The following is a 27,728-nucleotide window of genomic DNA, read 5'->3' on the forward strand; positions in this document are numbered from 1 at the left end:
TTAATTTCAGTGGCCACTGCCACCATCCTTGTTGGAACTCGGTGTACTGTATAGCGAGTTCCAACGAGGATGGTGGCAGTGGCAGTGAGTACTAGTTTCTTCATATTTATAATGAGTTTAGTTAAGGACTTTTGTTTCATTTATGATCTGTCATTCGTAGGTATAAGTATTCTACTGCAATAATTATTCATCAGTTTTCCAGTTTTTTGCACTGGTGGCAGAATGGTTAGCACAGCACGCTATAATATCAGAGGTCTTGGGTTGAAATTCCAACCTGGACGTGGGTGTTCTTTGTGAGTGTCCATCAGTATCATCACTCATATAATCTCCACAATTAGCCAAAAATGGCAGAAAAGTGAAGTAAAATAAACCAAATCGAAGAACTCAACAAAATTCTGATGCTTTCCTGTAGGGATACCACTGGTATTGGCCAATACCAACACATCTGCCCTAAAAATAACTAATATGCAAGAAATATAGACAAATTCATAACATCTATTTGTACAAAAACATTACCCACTAGCCTTCCTCCCTGGACTATTCCATACTAGTGATTCAACCAACAAGGCAGCCTGTGACGCCACTACATCCATCTCTTGGATACTCTGCGTGAATTATGTCCAGACATCGAAATTTTCTAATTCATGTATGTTATTTTGTTTTAGATGTCACCACCAAAATTAGATGCATTTGGTCGCATTGTTGAGCAGCCCCTAGACTCGTGGGAACCTCGAAGTGGAGTAGCTTTATCACTGGCGCAGATGGCTCCTCTTCTCACTCCTGAGTCTGTTTCACGATTAGTCACATTCTTCGTATCGACGGGGCTTGGAGATAGAAATGCTGAAGTACGAAAGAACATGTTAGCTGCTGCTCTTGCAATAGTCGATCTCCATGGAAAGGTAAGCAGATTTTAGTAGATTGTTTCATGGTTTATGTTTGTAAAATTAATAACAAAATGGCAGAATTTTACACTGATTGCATGCTGCATATAGATATATCGAATCTACAAGGGTTTTTACTTTAAATTATTTCAGGATACAGTAAACAGCCTGTTGCCAGTCTTTGAAGCATTTTTGGATCAAGCTCCAGATTCAGGAAGTTATGATGCTGTGAGACAGTCAGTTGTAATTCTCATGGGCTCCCTGGCAAGGCACTTGGAACGGGATGACAAGAAGATAAAACCAATCGTAGCCAAGCTGATAGATGCTTTGTCGACACCATCTCAACAGGTATTTTTTGTTTATTAAGATTACTTTCAAATTGCTTTTTTAACACTTGTGTGCAAGTGGAAAAGGGGAGGGGGTGGGGATTCGAGTGGATTGGCAGATGTGGAAACATCGTTAAAGAAAGGGACACCATTCTTTTGGAGAGAGACTATGGTTCAAACAGCAGGAGAGAGAGAGAGAGAGAATTTTTTATATTCTTCAGGTGTAAAATTCCCAGGAGCATGCATATTTCGTTTTTGACGAAAAAACGAAATGTCAAAAAACGCATTGTAGTGTTAATTTTTCATGATTTGGAAAGATGTGAGATGCATTTTGGTACGATATTTTGTCACGAAATTATGCAAAATGAACTACAAAATAAACACGAAATTTAGAGTTTATTTACAGACGTGACACCTTCTGAGGTCTGAATTATCCTGTGAGTTATGCAATTCACGGAAAATTGATTGATTCTGCTGTCAATATTGTAGAAGCAAAAATGGACTCCTTTACACAAATAAACTTAATACTACGATAACTACATAAATGTGCTTTTAGAAGTGAAATGTTAATTTTGTGTAATGAGTGTAGTTTTTAAATCAAATTTAGGATTATATTTACAATTTTAAAACCAAAATATATTTTTTAATTCCCGGGTTCAAATCCGGGAACTTTTCTAACGGTGGAAGCGGCCCCGGCACCCACCCAGCGTCGAATAACATGGGTACCTGGGGGAAACCCTGGGGGGTAAAGGCAGTTAGGGGTGTGATGCTGATCACATCACCCCCACTCACGACCGGATCAAGAAAGTATGGGGCGTTACCCTTACAGAAATAACTGTTATGAGTATGAATTCAAAATATTGCACAATTTGATAATTTTGTCATGATATGCAAATTGGCTTTTTTAAACATCATATTGCCGGACCCTGTGGCCGAGTGGTTAGCACATCGCGCTGCGATGACAAGGGTCCCGGGTTCGAACCACGGTCTGGCTTGGTTGTTTGTGAATGTCCATTCATCAATTTCATAATTTCATCACTCATCCCCATCTTCGCAAATTAGCCAAGAGGCTGTGGCCGTACAGGCTAGCTCTTTCCCCCCTGGGCTGCTTGGTTAAAGCCGAACGATAGGTGGTTGGGGACCAAGCCGTCCAGGGTTCGATGCCCGGCTGTATCTGCACGGTGCACATAAACAATAGAAAAATACTATTGAGATTGGGGAAAAAGGATGGGATTGCATATGAAATTATAGCGATTTGATTGATGGACTGTGATATGTGAACATGTATTATGTTAAGAATCTCTACATGATATGAGAATTGCAAGTCCACACCTTAATTTCAATTCCGGTCACACTTACACCGATGTCCTGGCGCTGTGTATTGATGTCTCCATTGTCTGTCCTTAGGGAGCCTGGTTGTCCCAACTGTCCGTGGTGTCAATCACACTGACCTCCGGTGACGATTCCTACATATATATCAGACCGCGGAAGCACACGTCACAGTTCACATCTGTCTTCTGTACACTGACCAGTTACATATGTAATGGTTTATCTTGTGACGAAAACTATCCCGTTCATCGTAAATCAAGGTTTAAATGCTATGCTCTCAGCATTGGCAGACACTGGCTTCTAGACACAGGATGTTCAGTATAACCATTTTTACACGGGCTTTCAGCGCAACCTCTCGACAAAGACTTGTTAAGGCAAATCATTAACACTTCTATCGCAGCTTCTCGACAAGAGACTCTTCGGCACAAGTCCTAGACACACACTTGTCACCTGAATTCTCAACACCGACTCTTCACTTACATTCTCAACACCGATGTCCTCTGTCTAGCTTATAGACGCACACTGAACCGCCAAAAATTCACCGTTGGGTTAGGTTTTTTTGTCCATGTCCACTTTCTATTGGCTGGCGTGGAGGAGGGGGTTGGTTGCAGGGAAGAATGGAAATATTTCACGTTGGGGAGACAAAGGGGCTTCTGGGAGAGAAAGCGTAAATATAGCCGTCGCCTTTGGTGGGCAAGGCAAATGACCTTTGCTTGGCTTCTCTGAAACTGACGGGGATTTCGAGACGTGCTGAATGTTCGATAATAATAATAAATGTAGAAGAAAAATGATATATGTAGTATATATTGATAATAGTGTGCACGTATGGAAATACGGGTACATTATGCCCCTCCCAAGTGCGATACTTGGGACTGAAGAGATCTCAAGTGAAGCACTGACACAAGTAATGATAAATAAACATGTGGCCACCTTGGTCGCCTGACTTAAATCCTGTAATTCGTTGCATTGATTAAATATGTTCCGTAGAACGTGAACAACAACATCATTGCATAATAATAATAACATGTGTATCTATGCTTCCATTATACTACTACATGCTAGATCCCATACATAAAATTCAAAATACTGTTAGAGAGTAAATACAAAACTAAATAAACAAGAAAATGGTAATTCCCACAAATGAAATAATAATTCACCATTACTACACAAAAATAAGTACATATACATAATTACCATAGAAATACAGTAGAAATGAAGTAAAACACTAAAATCAAATAAGAATGTTACATAAGAATGTTAAATTAAATAGATAAAATACCAAATACATAAATAGGTTGACAGATGTAAGAGTAAATAATGTTAACGATACAAAATTAACAAAACATAAACTTGCAATAAGAATAATATCTTTCCTTTATATGCTCTTTCATTTCATGCTGTCAGATTTTTAGCCTTACATTCCTTGCTGAGGCTGATGAAATGGCTTCAGATTTCTAATGTTCTGAGTTCCCAAGGACTTTCCATTTCCAACAGACTCTATCGCATAGGCATTTTGCGACACTCTTCTCACTACTCTCGCCGGACCTTCATAGAGCAAGAACAGCTTCTTTATCTTGCCGTCCAATTTGCTACTCCTTGGATGCGTCTTTACGAGAACAAGTTGTCCAGGCTCGAATTCGATAAACTTTACACCCTTTTCGTGATTTTTCTTCCTCTTCTCCGCTTGTCTCTTAAGCTTCCTGTCGGCTAACAAAAGAACTGTCTCTCTCGCCATCTCCTCGCCGAGATCCGGAAGGTGCACGAGTCGCTGTATTTCCCTTGTGGGGCGTCTCCCTGTATGCATTTGGAAAGGGGTGAACCCTGTGCTGCCGTGAGTCGTGAGATTCCAGCATTGTATGGCGTACTGCAGATAATCTGCCCATCCCTTTTGGTGGGAGTTGCAATAAGTGCGCAGGACCCTCACCAAATCTTTTATGAGTCTCTCAGTGGGATTTCCACTAGGGTGCCAGTAGCTGGTGTGCTTGGGTTCGATCCCATATTCGCGGAGTGCATTGATCCATCTTTTGTTAGTGAAAGTCGGACAGTTATCTGACAACACCGCTCTAACTTGCTGCACCTTCGTGACGTAATCCTGCAGTAGACATCTCAGAATCGTGTCCGTAGTTGCTCTTTTCACAGCATATGCCGCAGCGTATTTACTATAACAGTCATACATGACAACAATATACTGAACTCCACCTCTGCTTCGAGGCAATGGACCAACCGTGTCGAGGCTGAGTAGGTCCCCGCACGCTTTCGGGATGACTGACTGCATGGGCCCACCGTATCTTTTGTTCGGTGCCTTCACCTTTTGACATATCTCGCATCCTGCGAGCACCCTTCTAACGCTCCTGTTCAGGTTCGGCCACGTAAACAGTTCCACGACGGCAGCCGACGTTTTGTCCACTCCAAAGTGAGCATAACTCGTGTGATAATATCGGACCAAATCGTCTTGCAGTTGCGTAGGTAAGCAAAGTCGCCAGTCATTACTTTCGGCATGCGTTCGTTTGTAGAGCAGTCCATTCTCCAGCTTGTAGAGTGCCTTAAATCTCCTCTTGGTCGGCGAACCAGTGGTGTTGACCACACCACCTTCTAATCTTTGAATGACGCCTCTTAGCTTGTCGTCAGCTCTTTGATGGGCACCCAGGTCTTTCAGCGTGGGAACGACTTGTTTCTCAATGGCGGGCTTTAGTAGTGCCATTATTTCCGCATTGTCCTCCTGAAGATCATCTTCCATCACCACCTCACTTGTGTCTGGATTCAGCGCTGCGCGGCTGAGGAGGTCAGCAGTCACATTTAGCTTCCCAGGTACATATTCGATGACAAAGTCGTAGCCCTGAAGTTCCATTAACCACTTTTCAATCCGCTGGTTCCTTATCCTGCATCGCAACATGTAGGAGAGTGGCTTGTGATCTGATTGAATTACAAATCTAGTGTTGAAAACGAAGTTTCGAAATTTCCTCACTGCGAAGACAACTGCAAGTAGCTCTCTCTCGCATGTGCTGTATGCTCGCTCTGCACGGTTTAGCGTTCTTGAGGCGAATGAAATCACCCTCGGATTTCTTTCCTCATCATGTTGAAAGATGGCAGCACCGATACCGGCCTTCGCAGCATCCGCCGCGATGTAGAAGGTCTTTCCTTGTAAGGGATGCTGCAGCATCACGTACTTAAGGAAATCTGACTTTATTTGCTGGTACGCTTCCTCGCACTCCTGCGTCCACACGAAACGTGCATTTTTCTTGAGTAGCTGCGTCAGCGTTGCACTCAGGGTTGCCAGTCTTGGTGAAAATGTCCTGTAAAAGCTACAACATGCTAAGAATCTCCGCAGTTGCTTCGCGTTGCGAGGAGCCGGCATCTTGGCCATCGCGTCTACTTTCTCTGGCTGGGGCATGATGCCACGTGACATCAGAATGAAGCCTAAGAAAGAAACTTCCTGCTTGCCTATCGTGCACTTTCGCAGTTTCACGTGAAAGCCTCTGACGAGTAATCTAGCGAAGATTATATCTAGCTTGTTCAACAGGCCTTCGTACGTTTCATCAGCGCACAGGATATCATCAACATACGGAACCGCAAACTGGAGCACTTCCTCTCCCAGCACCTTCTCGACGCACCTGACGCAGCCGCTGCTCGCCGTGCGCAGTCCTTGGGGAATCCTCGTAAACAAATATGTGCGTCCGTCGTACAGGAAGGCTACATATTTCTGGCTCTCCTCGGACAGTGGAATGGAGAAGAAGCAGTGCGACAAGTCAATTGCTGCGAAGTACTTTACGTGTCCGAAGCGGCGTAGAATTTCTTCGATGGGGAGTGGGCGTTCTGCGTCGCTTTTTACGTGCCGATTTATTTCTCTCAGGTCGCAAGAAGTGCGTATTGTCATATCATGCTTCTTCACTACCACCAATGGGCTGATAAACGAAGAAATTCCCCTTCTGATCACCCCTGTACTTTCCAACTTTGTTATTTCTTGATCGACCTGTTCTTTGCAAGCGGCCGGTATAAAGTTCATACGCGCCTTAATGGGAGTTTCGTCATCAACTTTAATCTCATGCATATAATCCTTAACTCTGCCTGGTTCCTCACTGAAAAGCTTTCTGTGCTTCAACAATAATCGATGTAACATTTGTTGTTGCTCAGATGATAAATAATCACAGCCTCGCACGTGATTCGCGATATCCTCTTCTGTGTATGCACCTTTCAAGTTAGCTTTGAGAACCCTTTTTTCCGCCACATTTGCATGCAAACTTCTCATGTAATTGCATGCTTCGTCCTCATGGTTTACATTAATTTCATTGATCTCGTCAACTGTATCAACCCACATGTGACATACGTTGCTGAGTGCATTCTCATTCGAAATGAAGGGTACGCTAACGCTTTGGTTATCGACGTTGAGGTGCATTGTTCTTGTGTCGAAATCTAACCTGGCCTTGTAATCAAGCCACGTGTCACACCCTAAAATCAAGTCGTGCCGTAATCCAGGTACGACCAGAGCAGGACAACATAGTTTTGCTCCATTTATTTCCAGAGTCAATAAAGCTTGTTCTTGAATTTTGACATCTTTTGCGTTCGTCGCTCCTCTCACAACGACGTTGGATACTCTGAACGAAGGCAAAGAGGGGTCATTTCTTTTCAGCTGGTTGAAAAGATCTGCATTAATTCCCGCACAGGTGGCGCCTGTATCTACGAGACAATGGATGACTTGCTTTCCTACGCATGCTTCGATTTGCGGGAGGTAACGCACCCCTTCATTCTTGAGGGTGGTCCCGTTATCAGTGACGTCAATGGACGCTAGAGACTGGTTTTGAGCGCTCATTTCATTTCTGCACAATCCTGGGACAGTGTTGCCATCAGCTGATCTATCAGCGTTAGAATTAAACTTTGTGCTAGAAAATGAAACATTGGAGGGCTCACTTTCACTTCCGACGAACGGTACTTTTACCCTAGTCTCTTCATCTGAAGCATTGCTTTGACGTGTCATCAGCCTCGGGCTATCAGAAATATGCTAAGGTCTCCTCTTCACGCCCTCTGAGTTTACAGTACCAGGAACTGGTTCTTGACTCAAAATCTGCTCTGCCGTATAAATGGGGAATTCACTCGTGGTTCCATGAAAGTTCGCAACTTTGCCTGCAGGTCTCTCCCCGTCACCTGAAGGCGTATCTAGTTTAAATCTGGGTGATTGGTATTACACGGGTTCAAGTCCCGGTTGCTTTCTTGTTCGCTGTGCCGCCAATCGGCTCCGTCCCGCTGGCTTCTCTGGAATCTCGGTGGCCGGTTGTTCCAGCATCCTCGATTCGAGTCCCGGCGTCGGTCATTCTGTTCTCGCTCTCTGTTAGTATTGCCAGGGCCATTCAACGCCATTGCATTCTGATGAGCGACCTGCTGTCTTCTCTCCTGGGGGTATTCCCTGCGGGGTGCACTCGGCCTGTCGGAACTCACATTTGAGAGTTCTTTTAAAATGTTCATTAGTTCGGAAAGCGTGGAGGCACCATGTGCAATCAGTGTCCTCTGAATTCCTGGATTGAACTGTTTACTAATGGCTTTGATAAGTTCGCTTTCCGACAATGGAGTCCTCAGCGCTCGATTTATTTTCACCTGTCTTGCTGCATGTTCAGCAAACGTCATTCTTGAGGCGTTGTCGTACTTGTTTGTATACAGCCACAATTTCAGAGCAGACATGGTATTATCGTCTCTGTACTCTTCTTCCAGGGCCGCCTTGAAAGTAGAAAGGTCCCGTATGTCATCAGCTCGCATCTCATACGCCTGCTTTGCTCTTCCCGTCAAGGTGTTCCGGGCGACACAAACTTGCAACTCTGGGGGAACGTTGCTGAGCATCAAATAATCTTCCAGTTCTTGGAAATACGTTGATAGGTTCAGTGGACCTTCAGATCCGTCGAAGTTAGGCTTGAACAGAGCGTGAACCTTCACCGAATGTGACATCACAGCAGCAGCGTCCGGCACGGTGTGTCGGTTAGGCGTCTGATCGAAGAGCGACTGGCTGACGTTCGATTCACTGGACGTCGCGACTCGTTGTTGTTGTCGCTCGCTAATCAAAGGGTGGCGAGTTGATCTCTCGGAATTGCGTGCTTCATGGCAAATGCTATTGCGCAACACATCTACGTCCTTGCGAACATCCTCCATCGATTCCAGTAGTCCCTTGATCGTATCCTGCGTAGGGCTCCGAGTGGAATCCAATTCTGCTCTTAATTGCGTCAGGTCTTGCCGACTCGTTGCAATTGAAGCTTCCATCTGGTGTTGGTTTTGGCCACATGCTGATATTTCGGCATCGATTCTGTTGAGGTCAGATTGGAATCTCTCAGCAAGTTTGTTGCGATTATCCTCACAAATCTTCTGCATCTCAGCCCTTGCTCGTTCGCCATCTCTCGTCATCGAGTCCCTCAGTTTCTTGTTCTCCTCACTGATGTACGAGTAAAGGTCACTTATTGATTTTTCATGCATTGACTGAACATTGCTGATTTCTTGGTGGATATGTTCACGTAAGTCCTGGGCCATCTCTTGCGTCACGGTTCTCATGCTGTCATTATTTGGGCCATCATCTGCTGCATACTCATCGCTTCTGGATGTTCCGTCGACGTGCTGGTTTCGCCACTCTTCTCGACGTCGTTTTCTCCGCCTGCCATTTTTAATTTTGATTGTGAGCGAGTAAGCACCATAAACAATATGCCAAAATGCACTAATGTTCAAATCGAGAAAACGTTTTCACTGTTGACAGCTCGTTGCAACTTTCATACTCGCCGATCTAGCACTTTGACACAATTCGAGAATTTTGGAGCGAAGCACTCGCGAACATCCCAACGGTACATGCAAGCGACTACTACACCACATGCAAGAAACAAACTACTTCTACAAAACTACTGATAATGGAAACATACATGCACACAAGCAATTTAAAATATAAATGTGTCGATGTTGTTCATCAAATGGTGGAAATGATGTCAATTGAAAACAAATATTGATATAAGTTTGTGTCATGAATTGAAATTAGTTTGAAGTGAAAAAAATGTGAAATTTCATGAAAAGTGGGTACTTTTGAAGCCAAACTTGGGTTCAAATGCCCCACGTTGGGCGCCATTTTATGTGGCCGTACAGGCTAGCTCTTTCCCCCCTGGGCTGCTTGGTTAAAGCCGAACGATAGGCGGTTGGGGACCAAGCCGTCCAGGGTTCGATGCCCGGCTATACCTGCACGGTGCACATAAACAATAGAAAAATACTATTGAGATTGGGGAAAAAGGATGGGATTGCATATGAAATTATAGCGATTTGATTGATGGACTGTGATATGTGAACATGTATTATGTTAAGAATCTCTACATGATATGAGAATTGCAAGTCCACACCTTAATTTCAATTCCGGTCATCTTACACCGATGTCCTGGCGCTGTGTATTGGTCTCCATTGTCTGTCCTTAGGGAGCCTGGTTGTCCCAACTGTCCGTGGTGTCAATCACACTGACCTCCGGTGACGATTCCTACATATATATCAGACCGCGGAAGCACACGTCACAGTTCACATCTGTCTTCTGTACACTGACCAGTTACATATGTAATGGTTTATCTTGTGACGAAAACTATCCCGTTCATCGTAAATCAAGGTTTAAATGCTATGCTCTCAGCATTGGCAGACACTGGCTTCTAGACACAGGATGTTCAGTATAACCATTTTTACACGGGCTTTCAGCGCAACCTCTCGACAAAGACTTGTTAAGGCAAATCATCAACACTTCTATCGCAGCTTCTCGACAAGAGACTCTTCGGCACAAGTCCTAGACACACACTTGTCACCTGAATTCTCAACACCGACTCTTCACTTACATTCTCAACACCGATGTCCTCTGTCTAGCTTATAGACGCACACTGAACCGCCAAAAATTCACCGTTGGGTTAGGTTTTTTTGTCCATGTCCACTTTCTATTGGCTGGCGTGGAGGAGGGGGTTGGTTGCAGGGAAGAATGGAAATATTTCACGTTGGGGAGACAAAGGGGCTTCTGGGAGAGAAAGCGTAAATATAGCCGTCGCCTTTGGTGGGCAAGGCAAATGACCTTTGCTTGGCTTCTCTGAAACTGACGGGGATTTCGAGACGTGCTGAATGTTCGATAATAATAATAAATGTAGAAGAAAAATGATATATGTAGTATATATTGATAATAGTGTGCACGTATGGAAATACGGGTACATTATGCCCCTCCCAAGTGCGATACTTGGGACTGAAGAGATCTCAAGTGAAGCACTGACACAAGTAATGATAAATAAACATGTGGCCACCTTGGTCGCCTGACTTAAATCCTGTAATTCGTTGCATTGATTAAATATGTTCCGTAGAACGTGAACAACAACATCATTGCATAATAATAATAACATGTGTATCTATGCTTCCATTATACTACTACATGCTAGATCCCATACATAAAATTCAAAATACTGTTAGAGAGTAAATACAAAACTAAATAAACAAGAAAATGGTAATTCCCACAAATGAAATAATAATTCACCATTACTACACAAAAATAAGTACATATACATAATTACCATAGAAATACAGTAGAAATGAAGTAAAACACTAAAATCAAATAAGAATGTTACATAAGAATGTTAAATTAAATAGATAAAATACCAAATACATAAATAGGTTGACAGATGTAAGAGTAAATAATGTTAACGATACAAAATTAACAAAACATAAACTTGCAATAAGAATAATATCTTTCCTTTATATGCTCTTTCATTTCATGCTGTCAGATTTTTAGCCTTACATTCCTTGCTGAGGCTGATGAAATGGCTTCAGATTTCTAATGTTCTGAGTTCCCAAGGACTTTCCATTTCCAACAGACTCTATCGCATAGGCGTTTTGCGACACTCTTCTCACTACTCTCGCCGGACCTTCATAGAGCAAGAACAGCTTCTTTATCTTGCCGTCCAATTTGCTACTCCTTGGATGCGTCTTTACGAGAACAAGTTGTCCAGGCTCGAATTCGATAAACTTTACACCCTTTTCGTGATTTTTCTTCCTCTTCTCCGCTTGTCTCTTAAGCTTCCTGTCGGCTAACAAAAGAACTGTCTCTCTCGCCATCTCCTCGCCGAGATCCGGAAGGTGCACGAGTCGCTGTATTTCCCTTGTGGGGCGTCTCCCTGTATGCATTTGGAAAGGGGTGAACCCTGTGCTGCCGTGAGTCGTGAGATTCCAGCATTGTATGGCGTACTGCAGATAATCTGCCCATCCCTTTTGGTGGGAATTGCAATAAGTGCGCAGGACCCTCACCAAATCTTTTATGAGTCTCTCAGTGGGATTTCCACTAGGGTGCCAGTAGCTGGTGTGCTTGGGTTCGATCCCATATTCGCGGAGTGCATTGATCCATCTTTTGTTAGTGAAAGTCGGACAGTTATCTGACAACACCGCTCTAACTTGCTGCACCTTCGTGACGTAATCCTGCAGTAGACATCTCAGAATCGTGTCCGTAGTTGCTCTTTTCACAGCATATGCCGCAGCGTATTTACTATAACAGTCATACATGACAACAATGTACTGAACTCCACCTCTGCTTCGAGGCAATGGACCAACCGTGTCGAGGCTGAGTAGGTCCCCGCACGCTTTCGGGATGACTGACTGCATGGGCCCACCGTATCTTTTGTTCGGTGCCTTCACCTTTTGACATATCTCGCATCCTGCGAGCACCCTTCTAACGCTCCTGTTCAGGTTCGGCCACGTAAACAGTTCCACGACGGCAGCCGACGTTTTGTCCACTCCAAAGTGAGCATAACTCGTGTGATAATATCGGACCAAATCGTCTTGCAGTTGCGTAGGTAAGCAAAGTCGCCAGTCATTACTTTCGGCATGCGTTCGTTTGTAGAGCAGTCCATTCTCCAGCTTGTAGAGTGCCTTAAATCTCCTCTTGGTCGGCGAACCAGTGGTGTTGACCACACCACCTTCTAATCTTTGAATGACGCCTCTTAGCTTGTCGTCGGCTCTTTGATGGGCACCCAGGTCTTTCAGCGTGGGAACGACTTGTTTCTCAATGGCGGGCTTTAGTAGTGCCATTATTTCCGCATTGTCCTCCTGAAGATCATCTTCCATCGCCACCTCACTTGTGTCTGGATTCAGCGCTGCGCGGCTGAGGAGGTCAGCAGTCACATTTAGCTTCCCAGGTACATATTCGATGACAAAGTCGTAGCCCTGAAGTTCCATTAACCACTTTTCAATCCGCTGGTTCCTTATCCTGCATCGCAACATGTAGGAGAGTGGCTTGTGATCTGATTGAATTACAAATCTAGTGTTGAAAACGAAGTTTCGAAATTTCCTCACTGCGAAGACAACTGCAAGTAGCTCTCTCTCGCATGTGCTGTATGCTCGCTCTGCACGGTTTAGCGTTCTTGAGGCGAATGAAATCACCCTCGGATTTCTTTCCTCATCATGTTGAAAGATGGCAGCACCGATACCGGCCTTCGCAGCATCCGCCGCGATGTAGAAGGTCTTTCCTTGTAAGGGATGCTGCAGCATCACGTACTTAAGGAAATCTGACTTTATTTGCTGGTACGCTTCCTCGCACTCCTGCGTCCACACGAAACATGCATTTTTCTTGAGTAGCTGCGTCAGCGTTGTACTCAGGGTTGCCAGTCTTGGTGAAAATGTCCTGTAAAAGCTACAACATGCTAAGAATCTCCGCAGTTGCTTCGCGTTGCGAGGAGCCGGCATCTTGGCCATCGCGTCTACTTTCTCTGGCTGGGGCATGATGCCACGTGACGTCAGAATGAAGCCTAAGAAAGAAACTTCCTGCTTGCCTATCGTGCACTTTCGCAGTTTCACGTGAAAGCCTCCGACGAGTAATCTAGCGAAGATTATATCTAGCTTGTTCAACAGGCCTTCGTACGTTTCATCAGCGCACAGGATATCATCAACATACGGAACCGCAAACTGGAGCACTTCCTCTCCCAGCACCTTCTCGACGCACCTGACGCAGCCGCTGCTCGCCGTGCGCAGTCCTTGGGGAATCCTCGTAAACAAATATGTGCGTCCGTCGTACAGGAAGGCTACATATTTCTGGCTCTCCTCGGACAGTGGAATGGAGAAGAAGCAGTGCGACAAGTCAATTGCTGCGAAGTACTTTACGTGTCCGAAGCGGCGTAGAATTTCTTCGATGGGGAGTGGGCGTTCTGCGTCGCTTTTTACGTGCCGATTTATTTCTCTCAGGTCGCAAGAAGTGCGTATTGTCATATCATGCTTCTTCACTACCACCAATGGGCTGATAAACGAAGAAATTCCCCTTCTGATCACCCCTGTACTTTCCAACTTTGTTATTTCTTGATCGACCTGTTCTTTGCAAGCGGCCGGTATAAAGTTCATACGCACCTTAATGGGAGTTTCGTCATCAACTTTAATCTCATGCATATAATCCTTAACTCTGCCTGGTTCCTCACTGAAAAGCTTTCTGTGCTTCAACAATAATCGATGTAACATTTGTTGTTGCTCAGATGATAAATAATCACAGCCTCGCACGTGATTCGCGATATCCTCTTCTGTGTATGCACCTTTCAAGTTAGCTTTGAGAACCCTTTTTTCCGCCACATTTGCATGCAAACTTCTCATGTAATTGCATGCTTCGTCCTCATGGTTTACATTAATTTCATTGATCTCGTCAACTGTATCAACCCACATGTGACATACGTTGCTGAGTGCATTCTCATTCGAAATGAAGGGTACGCTAACGCTTTGGTTATCGACGTTGAGGTGCATTGTTCTTGTGTCGAAATCTAACCTGGCCTTGTAATCAAGCCACGTGTCACACCCTAAAATCAAGTCGTGCCGTAATCCAGGTACGACCAGAGCAGGACAACATAGTTTTGCTCCATTTATTTCCAGAGTCAATAAAGCTTGTTCTTGAATTTTGACATCTTTTGCGTTCGTCGCTCCTCTCACAACGACGTTGGATACTCTGAACGAAGGCAAAGAGGGGTCATTTCTTTTCAGCTGGTTGAAAAGATCTGCATTAATTCCCGCACAGGTGGCGCCTGTATCTACGAGACAATGGATGACTTGCTTTCCTACGCATGCTTCGATTTGCGGGAGGTAACGCACCCCTTCATTCTTGAGGGTGGTCCCGTTATCAGTGACGTCAATGGACGCTAGAGACTGGTTTTGAGCGCTCATTTCATTTCTGCACAATCCTGGGACAGTGTTGCCATCAGCTGATCTATCAGCGTTAGAATTAAACTTTGTGCTAGAAAATGAAACATTGGAGGGCTCACTTTCACTTCCGACGAACGGTACTTTTACCCTAGTCTCTTCATCTGAAGCATTGCTTTGACGTGTCATCAGCCTCGGGCTATCAGAAATATGCTAAGGTCTCCTCTTCACGCCCTCTGAGTTTACAGTACCAGGAACTGGTTCTTGACTCAAAATCTGCTCTGCCGTATAAATGGGGAATTCACTCGTGGTTCCATGAAAGTTCGCAACTTTGCCTGCAGGTCTCTCCCCGTCACCTGAAGGCGTATCTAGTTTAAATCTGGGTGATTGGTATTACACGGGTTCAAGTCCCGGTTGCTTTCTTGTTCGCTGTGCCGCCAATCGGCTCCGTCCCGCTGGCTTCTCTGGAATCTCGGTGGCCGGTTGTTCCAGCATCCTCGATTCGAGTCCCGGCGTCGGTCATTCTGTTCTCGCTCTCTGTTAGTATTGCCAGGGCCATTCAACGCCATTGCATTCTGATGAGCGACCTGCTGTCTTCTCTCCTGGGGGTATTCCCTGCGGGGTGCACTCGGCCTGTCGGAACTCACATTTGAGAGTTCTTTTAAAATGTTCATTAGTTCGGAAAGCGTGGAGGCACCATGTGCAATCAGTGTCCTCTGAATTCCTGGATTGAACTGTTTACTAATGGCTTTGATAAGTTCGCTTTCCGACAATGGAGTCCTCAGCGCTCGATTTATTTTCACCTGTCTTGCTGCATGTTCAGCAAACGTCATTCTTGAGGCGTTGTCGTACTTGTTTGTATACAGCCACAATTTCAGAGCAGACATGGTATTATCGTCTCTGTACTCTTCTTCCAGGGCCGCCTTGAAAGTAGAAAGGTCCCGTATGTCATCAGCTCGCATCTCATACGCCTGCTTTGCTCTTCCCGTCAAGGTGTTCCGGGCGACACAAACTTGCAACTCTGGGGGAACGTTGCTGAGCATCAAATAATCTTCCAGTTCTTGGAAATACGTTGATAGGTTCAGTGGACCTTCAGATCCGTCGAAGTTAGGCTTGAACAGAGCGTGAACCTTCACCGAATGTGACATCACAGCAGCAGCGTCCGGCACGGTGTGTCGGTTAGGCGTCTGATCGAAGAGCGACTGGCTGACGTTCGATTCACTGGACGTCGCGACTCGTTGTTGTTGTCGCTCGCTAATCAAAGGGTGGCGAGTTGATCTCTCGGAATCGCGTGCTTCATGGCAAATGCTATTGCGCAACACATCTACGTCCTTGCGAACATCCTCCATCGATTCCAGTAGTCCCTTGATCGTATCCTGCGTAGGGCTCCGAGTGGAATCCAATTCTGCTCTTAATTGCGTCAGGTCTTGCCGACTCGTTGCAATTGAAGCTTCCATCTGGTGTTGGTTTTGGCCACATGCTGATATTTCGGCATCGATTCTGTTGAGGTCAGATTGGAATCTCTCAGCAAGTTTGTTGCGATTATCCTCACAAATCTTCTGCATCTCAGCCCTTGCTCGTTCGCCATCTCTCGTCATCGAGTCCCTCAGTTTCTTGTTCTCCTCACTGATGTACGAGTAAAGGTCACTTATTGATTTTTCATGCATTGACTGAACATTGCTGATTTCTTGGTGGATATGTTCACGTAAGTCCTGGGCCATCTCTTGCGTCACGGTTCTCATGCTGGTCATTATTTGGGCCATCATCTGCTGCATACTCATCGCTTCTGGATGTTCCGTCGACGTGCTGGTTTCGCCACTCTTCTCGACGTCGTTTTCTCCGCCTGCCATTTTTAATTTTGATTGTGAGCGAGTAAGCACCATAAACAATATGCCAAAATGCACTAATGTTCAAATCGAGAAAACGTTTTCACTGTTGACAGCTCGTTGCAACTTTCATACTCGCCGATCTAGCACTTTGACACAATTCGAGAATTTTGGAGCGAAGCACTCGCGAACATCCCAACGGTACATGCAAGCGACTACTACACCACATGCAAGAAACAAACTACTTCTACAAAACTACTGATAATGGAAACATACATGCACACAAGCAATTTAAAATATAAATGCGTCGATGTTGTTCATCAAATGGTGGAAATGATGTCAATTGAAAACAAATATTGATATAAGTTTGTGTCATGAATTGAAATTAGTTTGAAGTGAAAAAAATGTGAAATTTCATGAAAAGTGGGTACTTTTGAAGCCAAACTTGGGTTCAAATGCCCCACGTTGGGCGCCATTTTATGTGGCCGTACAGGCTAGCTCTTTCCCCCCTGGGCTGCTTGGTTAAAGCCGAACGATAGGCGGTTGGGGACCAAGCCGTCCAGGGTTCGATGCCCGGCTATACCTGCACGGTGCACATAAACAATAGAAAAATACTATTGAGATTGGGGAAAAAGGATGGGATTGCATATGAAATTATAGCGATTTGATTGATGGACTGTGATATGTGAACATGTATTATGTTAAGAATCTCTACATGATATGAGAATTGCAAGTCCACACCTTAATTTCAATTCCGGTCACACTTACACCGATGTCCTGGCGCTGTGTATTGATGTCTCCATTGTCTGTCCTTAGGGAGCCTGGTTGTCCCAACTGTCCGTGGTGTCAATCACACTGACCTCCGGTGACGATTCCTACATATATATCAGACCGCGGAAGCACACGTCACAGTTCACATCTGTCTTCTGTACACTGACCAGTTACATATGTAATGGTTTATCTTGTGACGAAAACTATCCCGTTCATCGTAAATCAAGGTTTAAATGCTATGCTCTCAGCATTGGCAGACACTGGCTTCTAGACACAGGATGTTCAGTATAACCATTTTTACACGGGCTTTCAGCGCAACCTCTCGACAAAGACTTGTTAAGGCAAATCATCAACACTTCTATCGCAGCTTCTCGACAAGAGACTCTTCGGCACAAGTCCTAGACACACACTTGTCACCTGAATTCTCAACACCGACTCTTCACTTACATTCTCAACACCGATGTCCTCTGTCTAGCTTATAGACGCACACTGAACCGCCAAAAATTCACCGTTGGGTTAGGTTTTTTTGTCCATGTCCACTTTCTATTGGCTGGCGTGGAGGAGGGGGTTGGTTGCAGGGAAGAATGGAAATATTTCACGTTGGGGAGACAAAGGGGCTTCTGGGAGAGAAAGCGTAAATATAGCCGTCGCCTTTGGTGGGCAAGGCAAATGACCTTTGCTTGGCTTCTCTGAAACTGACGGGGATTTCGAGACGTGCTGAATGTTCGATAATAATAATAAATGTAGAAGAAAAATGATATATGTAGTATATATTGATAATAGTGTGCATGTATGGAAATACGGGTACAAGGCTCAAAACGCGAAGTGAAATAAACTAAATCAATCAATCAATCAATTAAACATCATATTTAATAAAATTAGTTTAAATAGTAATTTCAGACATTTAATTGCATAATATGAATAAATTTTGAGCAATCATATGATTAAATTATTATAACTATTGTACATATGTGGAACTCGGAACTTAGCCTAACTATTTTCAAATGTTGGTATGACAATAAAATTAATTTTCTTGTCATACGTCCATTTGGACTATTTAATCAAATTCACGTGTATTCCGTGCATCCTAATCTTGCAGAATAGACGGTTTGGTAATAAATGATTTTTAAGTGCCAGCACATTTTTTTTAAAAAAAGCACCCACTTTTTTGCAAAAAAAAAAAAAGGCATAAAATTGAGATAATTATATGGTGAAATACCGTATATTTTGATATTGATATCTGAAAGTATCGGTTGAAATTTAGTTACATATTCACTAATATTTTTTTAATCTACAATTCTAGATTATTTGAATTTTTTTTCAATTTTTTTGTGAAAATGAGATTTTAATGTATGCTCGTGACATTTCATAGTTTCATGGAATTTTCACAGTGAATGAGAATATCTGTATAATCTATTTTGTGTACTAATCTGTAGTTAAGGTAAGAAACATTATTTGCTTTATCTCTGTTAATGCAGGAGCCTGAGCTTTGTAAGTTTGAAAGGCCAGTTAACAATGCTCAAAATGTGCTTCACAGTGGGGAAGAAATTTGTAACGTAATGTTGATGGCTTGACATTTTGTAAATTGGGAGAAAAAAGCCGATATACAGGGTGTGTACACAATGAACCTCCGGGGTTTTTGAAGTGATGGGAAATTAAAACTAACACACCTGCACATTTTTTGGTAATTTTATTGCAAAGAGCAACTCAAAAGTTTCTTACAAAAATTACCACACTTCTATGTGAGCACCTTTAGTGACATGAAGAATGTCCAGCCTGTATTCCACTTCATACCACGTGCGCTGCAGCACATCGTCAGGGATGGTATCAACGGCAGCAACAATTCGGTCACACAAAGCATTCACGTTTGGCACCTTCGTTGAGTAAACTGCATCCTTAACATACCCCCGGAGGAGTAATATCTGGACTAAAATGGTGACCAGGGGATAGCCACAAACTTACTCAACTGTCTCGTCGAAGACACGTGGCATTCCTTCTCCTGGCTTAAACACACTCTCCATTTCCAGAATACTTCTGTACTATGTCCTGATGCTCTTGTCCGTTGGCAGCATTTTGTTGAAGACACGCCGCAACTTATGCTGCACCGTAACAATTGATTTTGACTCCGCAAACCATACCACAGCATGTGCTTTATCTTGAGAAGATGCCATTTTCACAAAAGCAAGGGCAGCGCTGCCAAGCATGATGCGTACGAAGTAAAAAGAAAACTTGAGTGTATATGGCACCAAATATTGGTGCCATATACATATCCAACAACTGGATTGTTGTAACTTCATTTTCTGATTTTTAACATTGCATCAAAACCCCAGAGGTTCATCGTGCATTCCCTGTATATATCTATTAGGGCTGAGCTGATGCCGATGTATTGATATTGGCATCCAGTGGTATTGGTATCAGAAAGTACCAGTTGCAATGTATTTGCTGATACCTGCCAATACTTTTCCAGCATTTTGTTCTTTCACAGGCTCTACAAAAATGCTGCGCAAAACTTTCAGTATCCAATTATCCTGGATATCACACAAAATTCAAAGTTTCTTTTAATTTTGCACCAATTTCATGTGTGAAAAAAATAACTCTGTGGTAAGCTAAATATAATTTAATATTTTGATGTAATTCTCAAATATCTTGGTAAATTCATGCATATAATTAAAGTGGAATACTTGCACACAATTCTTAATTGATATTTTTGGTAAATTTTTAATTATTACAAGCATCAGTATTGGTTCAAGGTAGTATTGGTTCAGCCCTAATCTCTATATCCATTATTCCTCCTGAAGATAGGTACAGGAGTGGCTTACATGTGTTCCCAAATAGGAATTTCCAACACATGATCCTGAGTACCATCTTATTTGTATATTTTTCCTTAATTGTTGCATTTTCACTTACAGGTTCAGGAAGCTGTTGCCAACTGCTTGCCTCCCTTGGTTCCAGCAATTAAAGATGATGCACCTAAACTTGTTGAGGAATTGCTGCATCAGTTGCTGGAATCTGAAAACTATGGCGAAAGAAAAGGTGCTGCATATGGGTTGGCTGGAATTGTTAAGGGAATGGGTATTCTTGTTCTGAAGCAGCTGGACATTATGACGAGGTTAACAAGTGCCATACAGGACAAGAAGAACTACCGACATAGAGAAGGTAAAGCATATTATCTAATGTTGTTTTTAGATAATTAATTTGTATTAGGGATGGGCCGATATGAAATTTTGGCCGATACCGATAAAGTACCGATATAAAATTTACCGATACCAATAACCGATATTCTACCGATCCGATATAAAATTAGAAATGGTCCTTGAAGAACCTGAAATGTTCATTGATCTCCTTAATAAATGTGTGTTTTGAGATGATTGCAATGCAAAAGAAGTTGAATATTTAGACATTTACTTTTTCAGAAAGTAGGGCAAGGAGATTATCCATAAAAATTACAACAAAATGGCAGAATTTTGCACTAAATTATAAGATATTCATCGATATATCGGATCGGTAAAATAATCGGTCCCATCCCTAATTTGTATGGATATTTGGAGTTGCTACTAAGTTATTTGCATTGTAGGTAAAAAAAAGGCAAAGTGCTACTCTGTGCTTAGCACCATGCCATGAAGGTGTATAGGGGGTGTGGGGGTAACACCCCACACTTTTTTGATCCGGTCGTGAGTGGGGGTGATGGGATCAGCATCATGCCTCTGACTGCCTTTACCCCCCAGGGTTTCCCCCAGGTACCCATGTTATTCGACGCTCGGTGGGCGCCGGGGCCGCTTCCACCGTTAGAAAAGTTCCCAGATTTGAACCGGCCGGGGATCGAACCCGGGACCTTTAGCATGGTAGTCAGATGCATTACCAACTGAGCTACCGCAGCCATTTGTATTGTAGGTGTCTGGAAAGAAAGTTTCTTCTCATAATTTTTTATTAATTATTTTATTATTGTGTTGTGTGCTGTCCTTGTCTGTTTGTTATTGTTCTTTCATCCATTTCATCGTATCATCTGCCATCCTCATCTTTGTGATTAGCCAAAAGTGGCAGAAAAGCAAAGTAAAATAAAACAAATCAATTTGGAGACATTCATCAGTGCCATATGCGAGATACAATAAGATGTCTGGAATCTTCCAACATCCAGATGCATGGGTGGGCCTGGAAATCTTTCCCACCAGCTCAGCTCTGAACTCAAGTTACAGCAGTTTTGTGAATGCACAACTGTTGACATTGTAGTTGGCAGTGTCCTGTAACAACTTGCATTCAAAACCTGTTCTTTGATTGGTATGTCACTTTACAGGAGAACAATACCGTCGAAGATAATCAAGCTTTATATGACAAAAGCAAAGCTTATTTTAAGTGTGTTTTAAGTTGAGATAGACTAAACACAACTGGTTGAACATTTTAAAGAAGAACCTGAACCTCTGCAAATGTGTCTTTACCAGATTCGAACCTAGACCCCTCGATTACAAGGTGACAAAAAATTAGGGATGGACCGATATGAAATTGTGCCTTATACCAATAAAGTACCAATATAAAAATTTATAATACTGGCAAACAATATTCTGTCAATCCTATATAAAATTCTAAGTGTCCCTCTGATATCCTCAGATATTACCAGATGAACAAAGCTTTTGGAATGCAAAAGAAGCAGCATATTTAGACAATTTAGTTTTAAAAAATTACTGAATGAAGATTATTTTGATATCCGTAAAAAATATGGCACAATATTTCACTAAATTGTAAGATACTTATATATCGATGCCTTCATTGGCTGATACAGATAGAACAGATTAATCTGTCCCATCCCTACAATAAATCATTACTTATGTTTTGATTATTTTACATCCTTTTCTACTTCTGTAGGTTATTTGCAATGATACCGACGAATTCATGCAGTGTCCAGAACTTTTAACAACTTAGATTTCTGTAAATAGAGAAACAAGAAGTAGATCATCTGACAATTTTTACTTATTTCATTGCAGGTGCCTTGTTTGCATTCGAAATGCTGTGCAACATGCTGGGGCGTCTCTTTGAACCATACATTGTGCATGTCCTGCCTCATCTCCTTTTGTGCTTTGGAGACGGGAACCAGTATGTGAGAGAAGCTACTGACGATACTGCAAGAGTCGTGATGAGCAAGCTCTCGGCTCACGGAGTGAAGCTTGTGCTTCCATCTTTGTTGTCTGCCTTGGAAGAGGACTCGTGGCGAACCAAAACAGGTACAATTATATTGTTTTTGTTTGATATTGATACTTTATAACCACCATCATAAAAATGGAAAGACTGTGGCCAACTTTTAACTGAAATGGACACTCATTTATTTACTCTTCTCGCAGTCACTTCAAACAAAAATGTTCCTCTTCATTTGTTCCTGAATGCCCCAGTGTTGCCATATTTATAACTTTCCTCCCTTGCTTCATTGTCGAAAAAATTGACTGTTAAATATTATGTCTGCACCTTCGAGAGTTTTTCACTGTTGAGAGTTTTTCCCTTCATGGTGGTTCAAACATTTGGCACATAATAAAAATGACAACAATGTGTGAAAGAATGCTGCACATTTTGGCAACATGGGGGAGGAAGGAGGGAGGGCAAGCAGCTGATTGCATCACCCATGCCCACTTTGCTTGCGTACAGTTTAAAATTCAATAACAGCACCAGAGGATTTTTCTCTTCTTGATAGAACAGTAAATATATACTTCAAGACAGTTTAAATATGCAATGACGTAATGGTGGAAGTGTTACATTTTATTTATTGAAAGGAATCATATGTTTATTTATTTCAAGTTTCAGGTACAATACTGAGACTATTTCATGCAGAAACTGTAACAGACATAACAATAAAATAAGGGAAAAATTACATTTCATGGTGCATGTGGCAAACTACTGTAAAACTCTGAAAGCCTGTAAAAGAGAGAATGCTAAGGGATAGCCTTATAGTGCAATTGTGAAAGAGTTTTACAGTGCAGGTGATACTTGAATATTGCATTAACTTCGTTAAGGATTGAATTCGAAATAAGCTGATAACAGAATCAGTTTTAGAAACCATGAACCATGTAGGGAAGCAGAAGATAAAGGATGTGAAAAATATGGATTTGTAAACCTATACAGAATAATTCTTACTAATTGCATTAAACTTCAGAGCAAACAGTCTGAGCTGAAATATGCAATGTGGAAAAACTTGTAATTAACTGTCAATAACATTAAAAGCATGTGCCAATTAAGAAACAGTACATGCAACAGACAACGGAGAGCTTTTTTCCAAACTTCAGCCTCTCGTAATAATATACATGTATGATAGTTTTTTTTCCTTTCAGGGTCTATTGAACTTCTTGGTGCCATGGCATACTGCGCTCCAAAGCAGCTTTCATCTTGCCTGCCAAGCATTGTACCAAAGCTCATAGAAGTATTAAGCGATTCACATGTTAAAGTTCAGAAGGCTGGAGCTCAGGCGTTGAAATTGATTGGGTCAGTTATTAGAAATCCAGAGATTCAAGGTAAGAATGATAGAAATTTAATAAATGCAGTTTAGAAAGCTGAAATTTAAAGTTCATGTAAGCATTACTACTAGTTATTGTGAAAAGGATGCGAGAATCATGCCATGTGTAATGTAGAGCAAATTGAGAACATGTGGTGTGTTTGTGGTCATATTTTCGTTCATTACTATGCATTGTTATACGTTCTGAGCTATGGAAAATGTAAAGTGTTTTCTTAAATTTGGTTAACATGAAATGAATAAGTAATAAAGGGTTTTCCAATAAGAATGATATGATTTTGAAATAAACTGGCAACTATGCTTCAAATGTTATAACTGTCACTAGTTGTCATTTGTGTTTAGTATACTGGGACAATTTATCATGGCTAAATACACACTTCTAGAACATTTGGTTATTATCCAAACATTTTATGAAAATAGACATTCTTTTGTGAATATTCAACGTGCACTTTGCGAAAACTATGGTCAACATAATCGTCCTTCTGTGCTTGCTATCCGTTGAATCATTGAAAAATTTGAAAGGGATTTTACTCTTCACGATGCGAAAATACCAACAAGAGGTCGAAATGCAAGAAGTGAAGAGAACATTGGCTGCTGTAGGTCACTGTATGATGTGCTTTATGGCATGGTGGCATCATCGGACCATTTTTTATTTCCAAATCTAGGTAGGAGATGCAGTTACAGTGACTGGTGAGCGGTACCGATTGATGTTAACAGATTTTATGTGGCCAAATTTAGATGAAATTGATTTGGAGGACATGTGGTTCCAACAAGACGATGCCACATGTCACACTGCTAATGCCACTATTGACGTATTGCAAGAACAGTTTGGTGAAAGGATAATTTCAAGAAATGCAACTATTAGTTGGCCTCCAAGAAGTTGTGATTTAACTCCTTTAGATTACTTTTTGTGGGGTTATTTGAAAACTATAGTCTATGCAAACAGACCACGAACCCTTGATGCATTAAGATTGAACATTGAACGCTCCACTCGTGACATTAGGCCCGAATTTATTCACAAAGTCATCGAAAATTGGGTTCATCAATTTTACTCGTGTGCACGAAGTCGAGGTGGACACTTAAATGATGTGTTGTATCTGAAATAGTTTTTATTTTATTTCATTGTAAAATCATACCATTCTTATTGGAAAACCCTATATAAGTAATTTTTCCACTTTTGTTGTTTTTTGCACATGCAATGGAACTTCAATTTTACATTTTTTTACAGGACCAAGCTGAATAAACTTAAAATGCAGGAAAATGTAAAATCTAGGAAAGTTTGATACATTTTGCTATGTTGGGATGATCAAAATTGAATGTGTAAAAGGGGCCTCCCCGATAGCGCAGTGGTAGCGTTATTGCCTTGTAATCAAGGGGTCCCGGGTTCAATACTCGGTGGAGGCACAGTGGTTCGGATCCCACTTTGTACTGTAGGTCCAGTCCCAATTAGCCTTTCTGTGCATAAAGTGGACTTAAAACAACAATTCAATTCAATGAATGTGTAAAATAGGAAAATTTCAATTCCATGAATGAAAAATTGGAGTGTCACTTTATTCACTTCTTATCAAAAAATTAATTTCATCATTACAGTAGAGATATTGTGCATAATAAACATTATTGGAAAAGAGAAGAGAAATAGGTGGAAAAAATAAGATTAAAACCAACCTGTTCATCCTGGCTTCAGACTTATTTTGTCAATTCACCTGATGAAGACTGAAACATTTCAAACATTGTGATATAAACGAATATGTGCAAGAGAGGCAGTTAGTTTGAGTATAAATATAACTTATATTTAGTTATTTATAAGCATGTTGCCACAACATTCCAGTAAAAATATAGTATTGAATAATCAAGCTCCTCATTGTGTTTGAAATCTGTAACTGGTTTAGCAGATGTTATTATTTTATGTTTATTTTTATTTTATTTTTCAAACGTTGATTTTCCTCCCCAGCTATTGTGCCTGTATTGTTAGAGGCCGTCCAAGATCCTTCAAAGAAAACAGCAGCCTGCCTTCAAACTCTGTTGGACACTCAGTTTGTTCACTTCATTGATGCACCATCCCTGGCTTTGATTATGCCTGTGGTGCAACGAACGTTCCAGGATAGGTCAACGGAAACAAGGAAAATGGCAGCTCAGATCATTGGCAACATGTATTCTTTGACGGACCAGAAGGATCTTACTCCATACTTACCTAGCATTATACCTGGCTTGAAGTCATCGTTGCTTGATCCTGTACCTGAGGTAGGCCTCTCAACTTTCAAAATGCCATTACTTTCATGGTAACTTGAGTTTACTATGCATATAGACCTAGGATGGACTGATGTGAAATTTTCATAAAGTGAAAGATGAAGGTAAAGCATTGCAACATGCCGTGAAGGCACATGGTTGGGGGAGGTGGAAATCTCAGCCATGTGTAGACGTGGTGATCATTGTCCTTCAGCTACTTCCCCCTTCCACCCTTTTTCCAGATTGCCCCCATGTACTTGTTTTTTTTTTAGAAGCTATGTGAACCCCAGAGCAGGGAAACTTGCTGGAAAATTTCCAACCTGAAACCACCGACCCCAGGAATCAAACCTGGATCTCCCGCATATATACCAATATTTTATATGATTATAGATATATCAGATTGGTAAAATTAATCAGTAATTTATAAACTGATACACTGATTAATTCTGCTGATCTTGATAGAGTACTGATTATTCTCTTCTATCCTTATTAAAAATTTAAAAATGGAAGAATTGTGCAATAAATTGCACAATATTCGTTGGTAAATAGTCTTTTAATTTAGTGTGAAATTATGTCATTTTGTTGTTATTCGTATTAAACATAAACATATAATTCATGTGAGCCTAATTTTGTAAAGTAAGCAAGCAGTTCCTTTTTCAGAGACAAAACCAAATGCAATCACATTAATTAAGGAGATTAATGATCCATTCATCATCTTTGAGGAGCATTTACAACTTTACATTGAATTAGTAGAATTTTGGTTATGAATTTTGATACTTGATCAGTATCGGCAAGAATTTTATCAGTTCATCCCATGTGAATAAATAATGTCTGTTTAAATTGGTCCTGATAAAGATTCACCTATGTAATATTTGTTCTAGTTACACTGTTTGCTTTTATAATTCACTGACATTTTTTAGTCAGTCAGTCTTCATAAGTTCCTGTTTGTTTAAGAGCTAGATATGGCTGGGAAATATTTAATTCCCATAAATGTTCATGTGTATTTCTACAAATCTGTTTAATGAGAACATTTAAAATTTTTCTCTCATTTTCCATTAAATCAGGTGAGAAGTGTTTCGGCAAGAGCGTTGGGTGCTATGGTGAAAGGCATGGGTGAATCAAGCTTTGAAGATCTGCTACCATGGTTGATGCAGACGCTAACGTCAGAGTCCAGTTCCGTCGATCGTTCAGGAGCAGCACAAGGGTTGAGTGAAGTCGTAGGAGGTTTGGGAGCTGAGAAACTTCACAAATTGATGCCAGGTAATAATTGAGAGCTCATTTATTAAGATTACAATACTTGTTGGCAAAATATTGAATTTTAGTATTTCTACATTAGCAATTTGAAATTAAAGATTCTTAAGCATAATTGAAGCATAACAGCACATAAGATTAATTTTCTCCCCACATTCAACAAGTGTACAATAAATAACACAAAAAGGCTATGATGGATTTGATAGTTAAATAAAAATAAAATAAATTTATATTACAAGTGTATTTTTTATCTTCCAGAAATTATTGCCACTGCTGAAAGGGATGACATTGCAGCCCATGTGAAAGATGGATACATCATGATGTTCATTTACATGCCTGTTGCATTTACCAATGAATTTACGAAATACATTGGACAGATAATTAATCCAATATTAAAGGTAAGCTGAAACATAAAATGACAAATTATATTTTTTTCCTAATTTTTCATTAAAACAGGTGAGAAGTGTTTGGTGCTATTGTGAAGATCTGATGGATCCACTTCAAA

At 41.6% G+C, this 27,728-nt stretch overlaps 1 protein-coding gene across 1 annotated transcript in view; it reads left to right on the top strand.

The window, feature by feature from the left end:
• l(3)80Fj (lethal (3) 80Fj) overlaps positions 1-27,728 on the top strand; it is a 107,084-nt gene that overhangs the window by 47,258 nt on the left and 32,098 nt on the right. Inside the window, exons 21-28 of the mRNA XM_083128337.1 lie at positions 666-899; positions 1,035-1,229; positions 20,169-20,415; positions 22,236-22,472; positions 23,568-23,747; positions 25,698-25,987; positions 27,037-27,232; positions 27,482-27,621. Of these exons, the coding sequence (XP_082984463.1) occupies positions 666-899; positions 1,035-1,229; positions 20,169-20,415; positions 22,236-22,472; positions 23,568-23,747; positions 25,698-25,987; positions 27,037-27,232; positions 27,482-27,621 (1,719 nt within the window). The remainder of the gene's footprint in view (positions 1-665; positions 900-1,034; positions 1,230-20,168; positions 20,416-22,235; positions 22,473-23,567; positions 23,748-25,697; positions 25,988-27,036; positions 27,233-27,481; positions 27,622-27,728) is intronic.

Source organism: Lepisma saccharinum, chromosome 9 (genome assembly GCF_977018435.1).
Source record: "Lepisma saccharinum chromosome 9, izLepSacc3.1, whole genome shotgun sequence".
Taxonomy (NCBI): Eukaryota; Metazoa; Arthropoda; class Insecta; order Zygentoma; family Lepismatidae; genus Lepisma; species Lepisma saccharinum.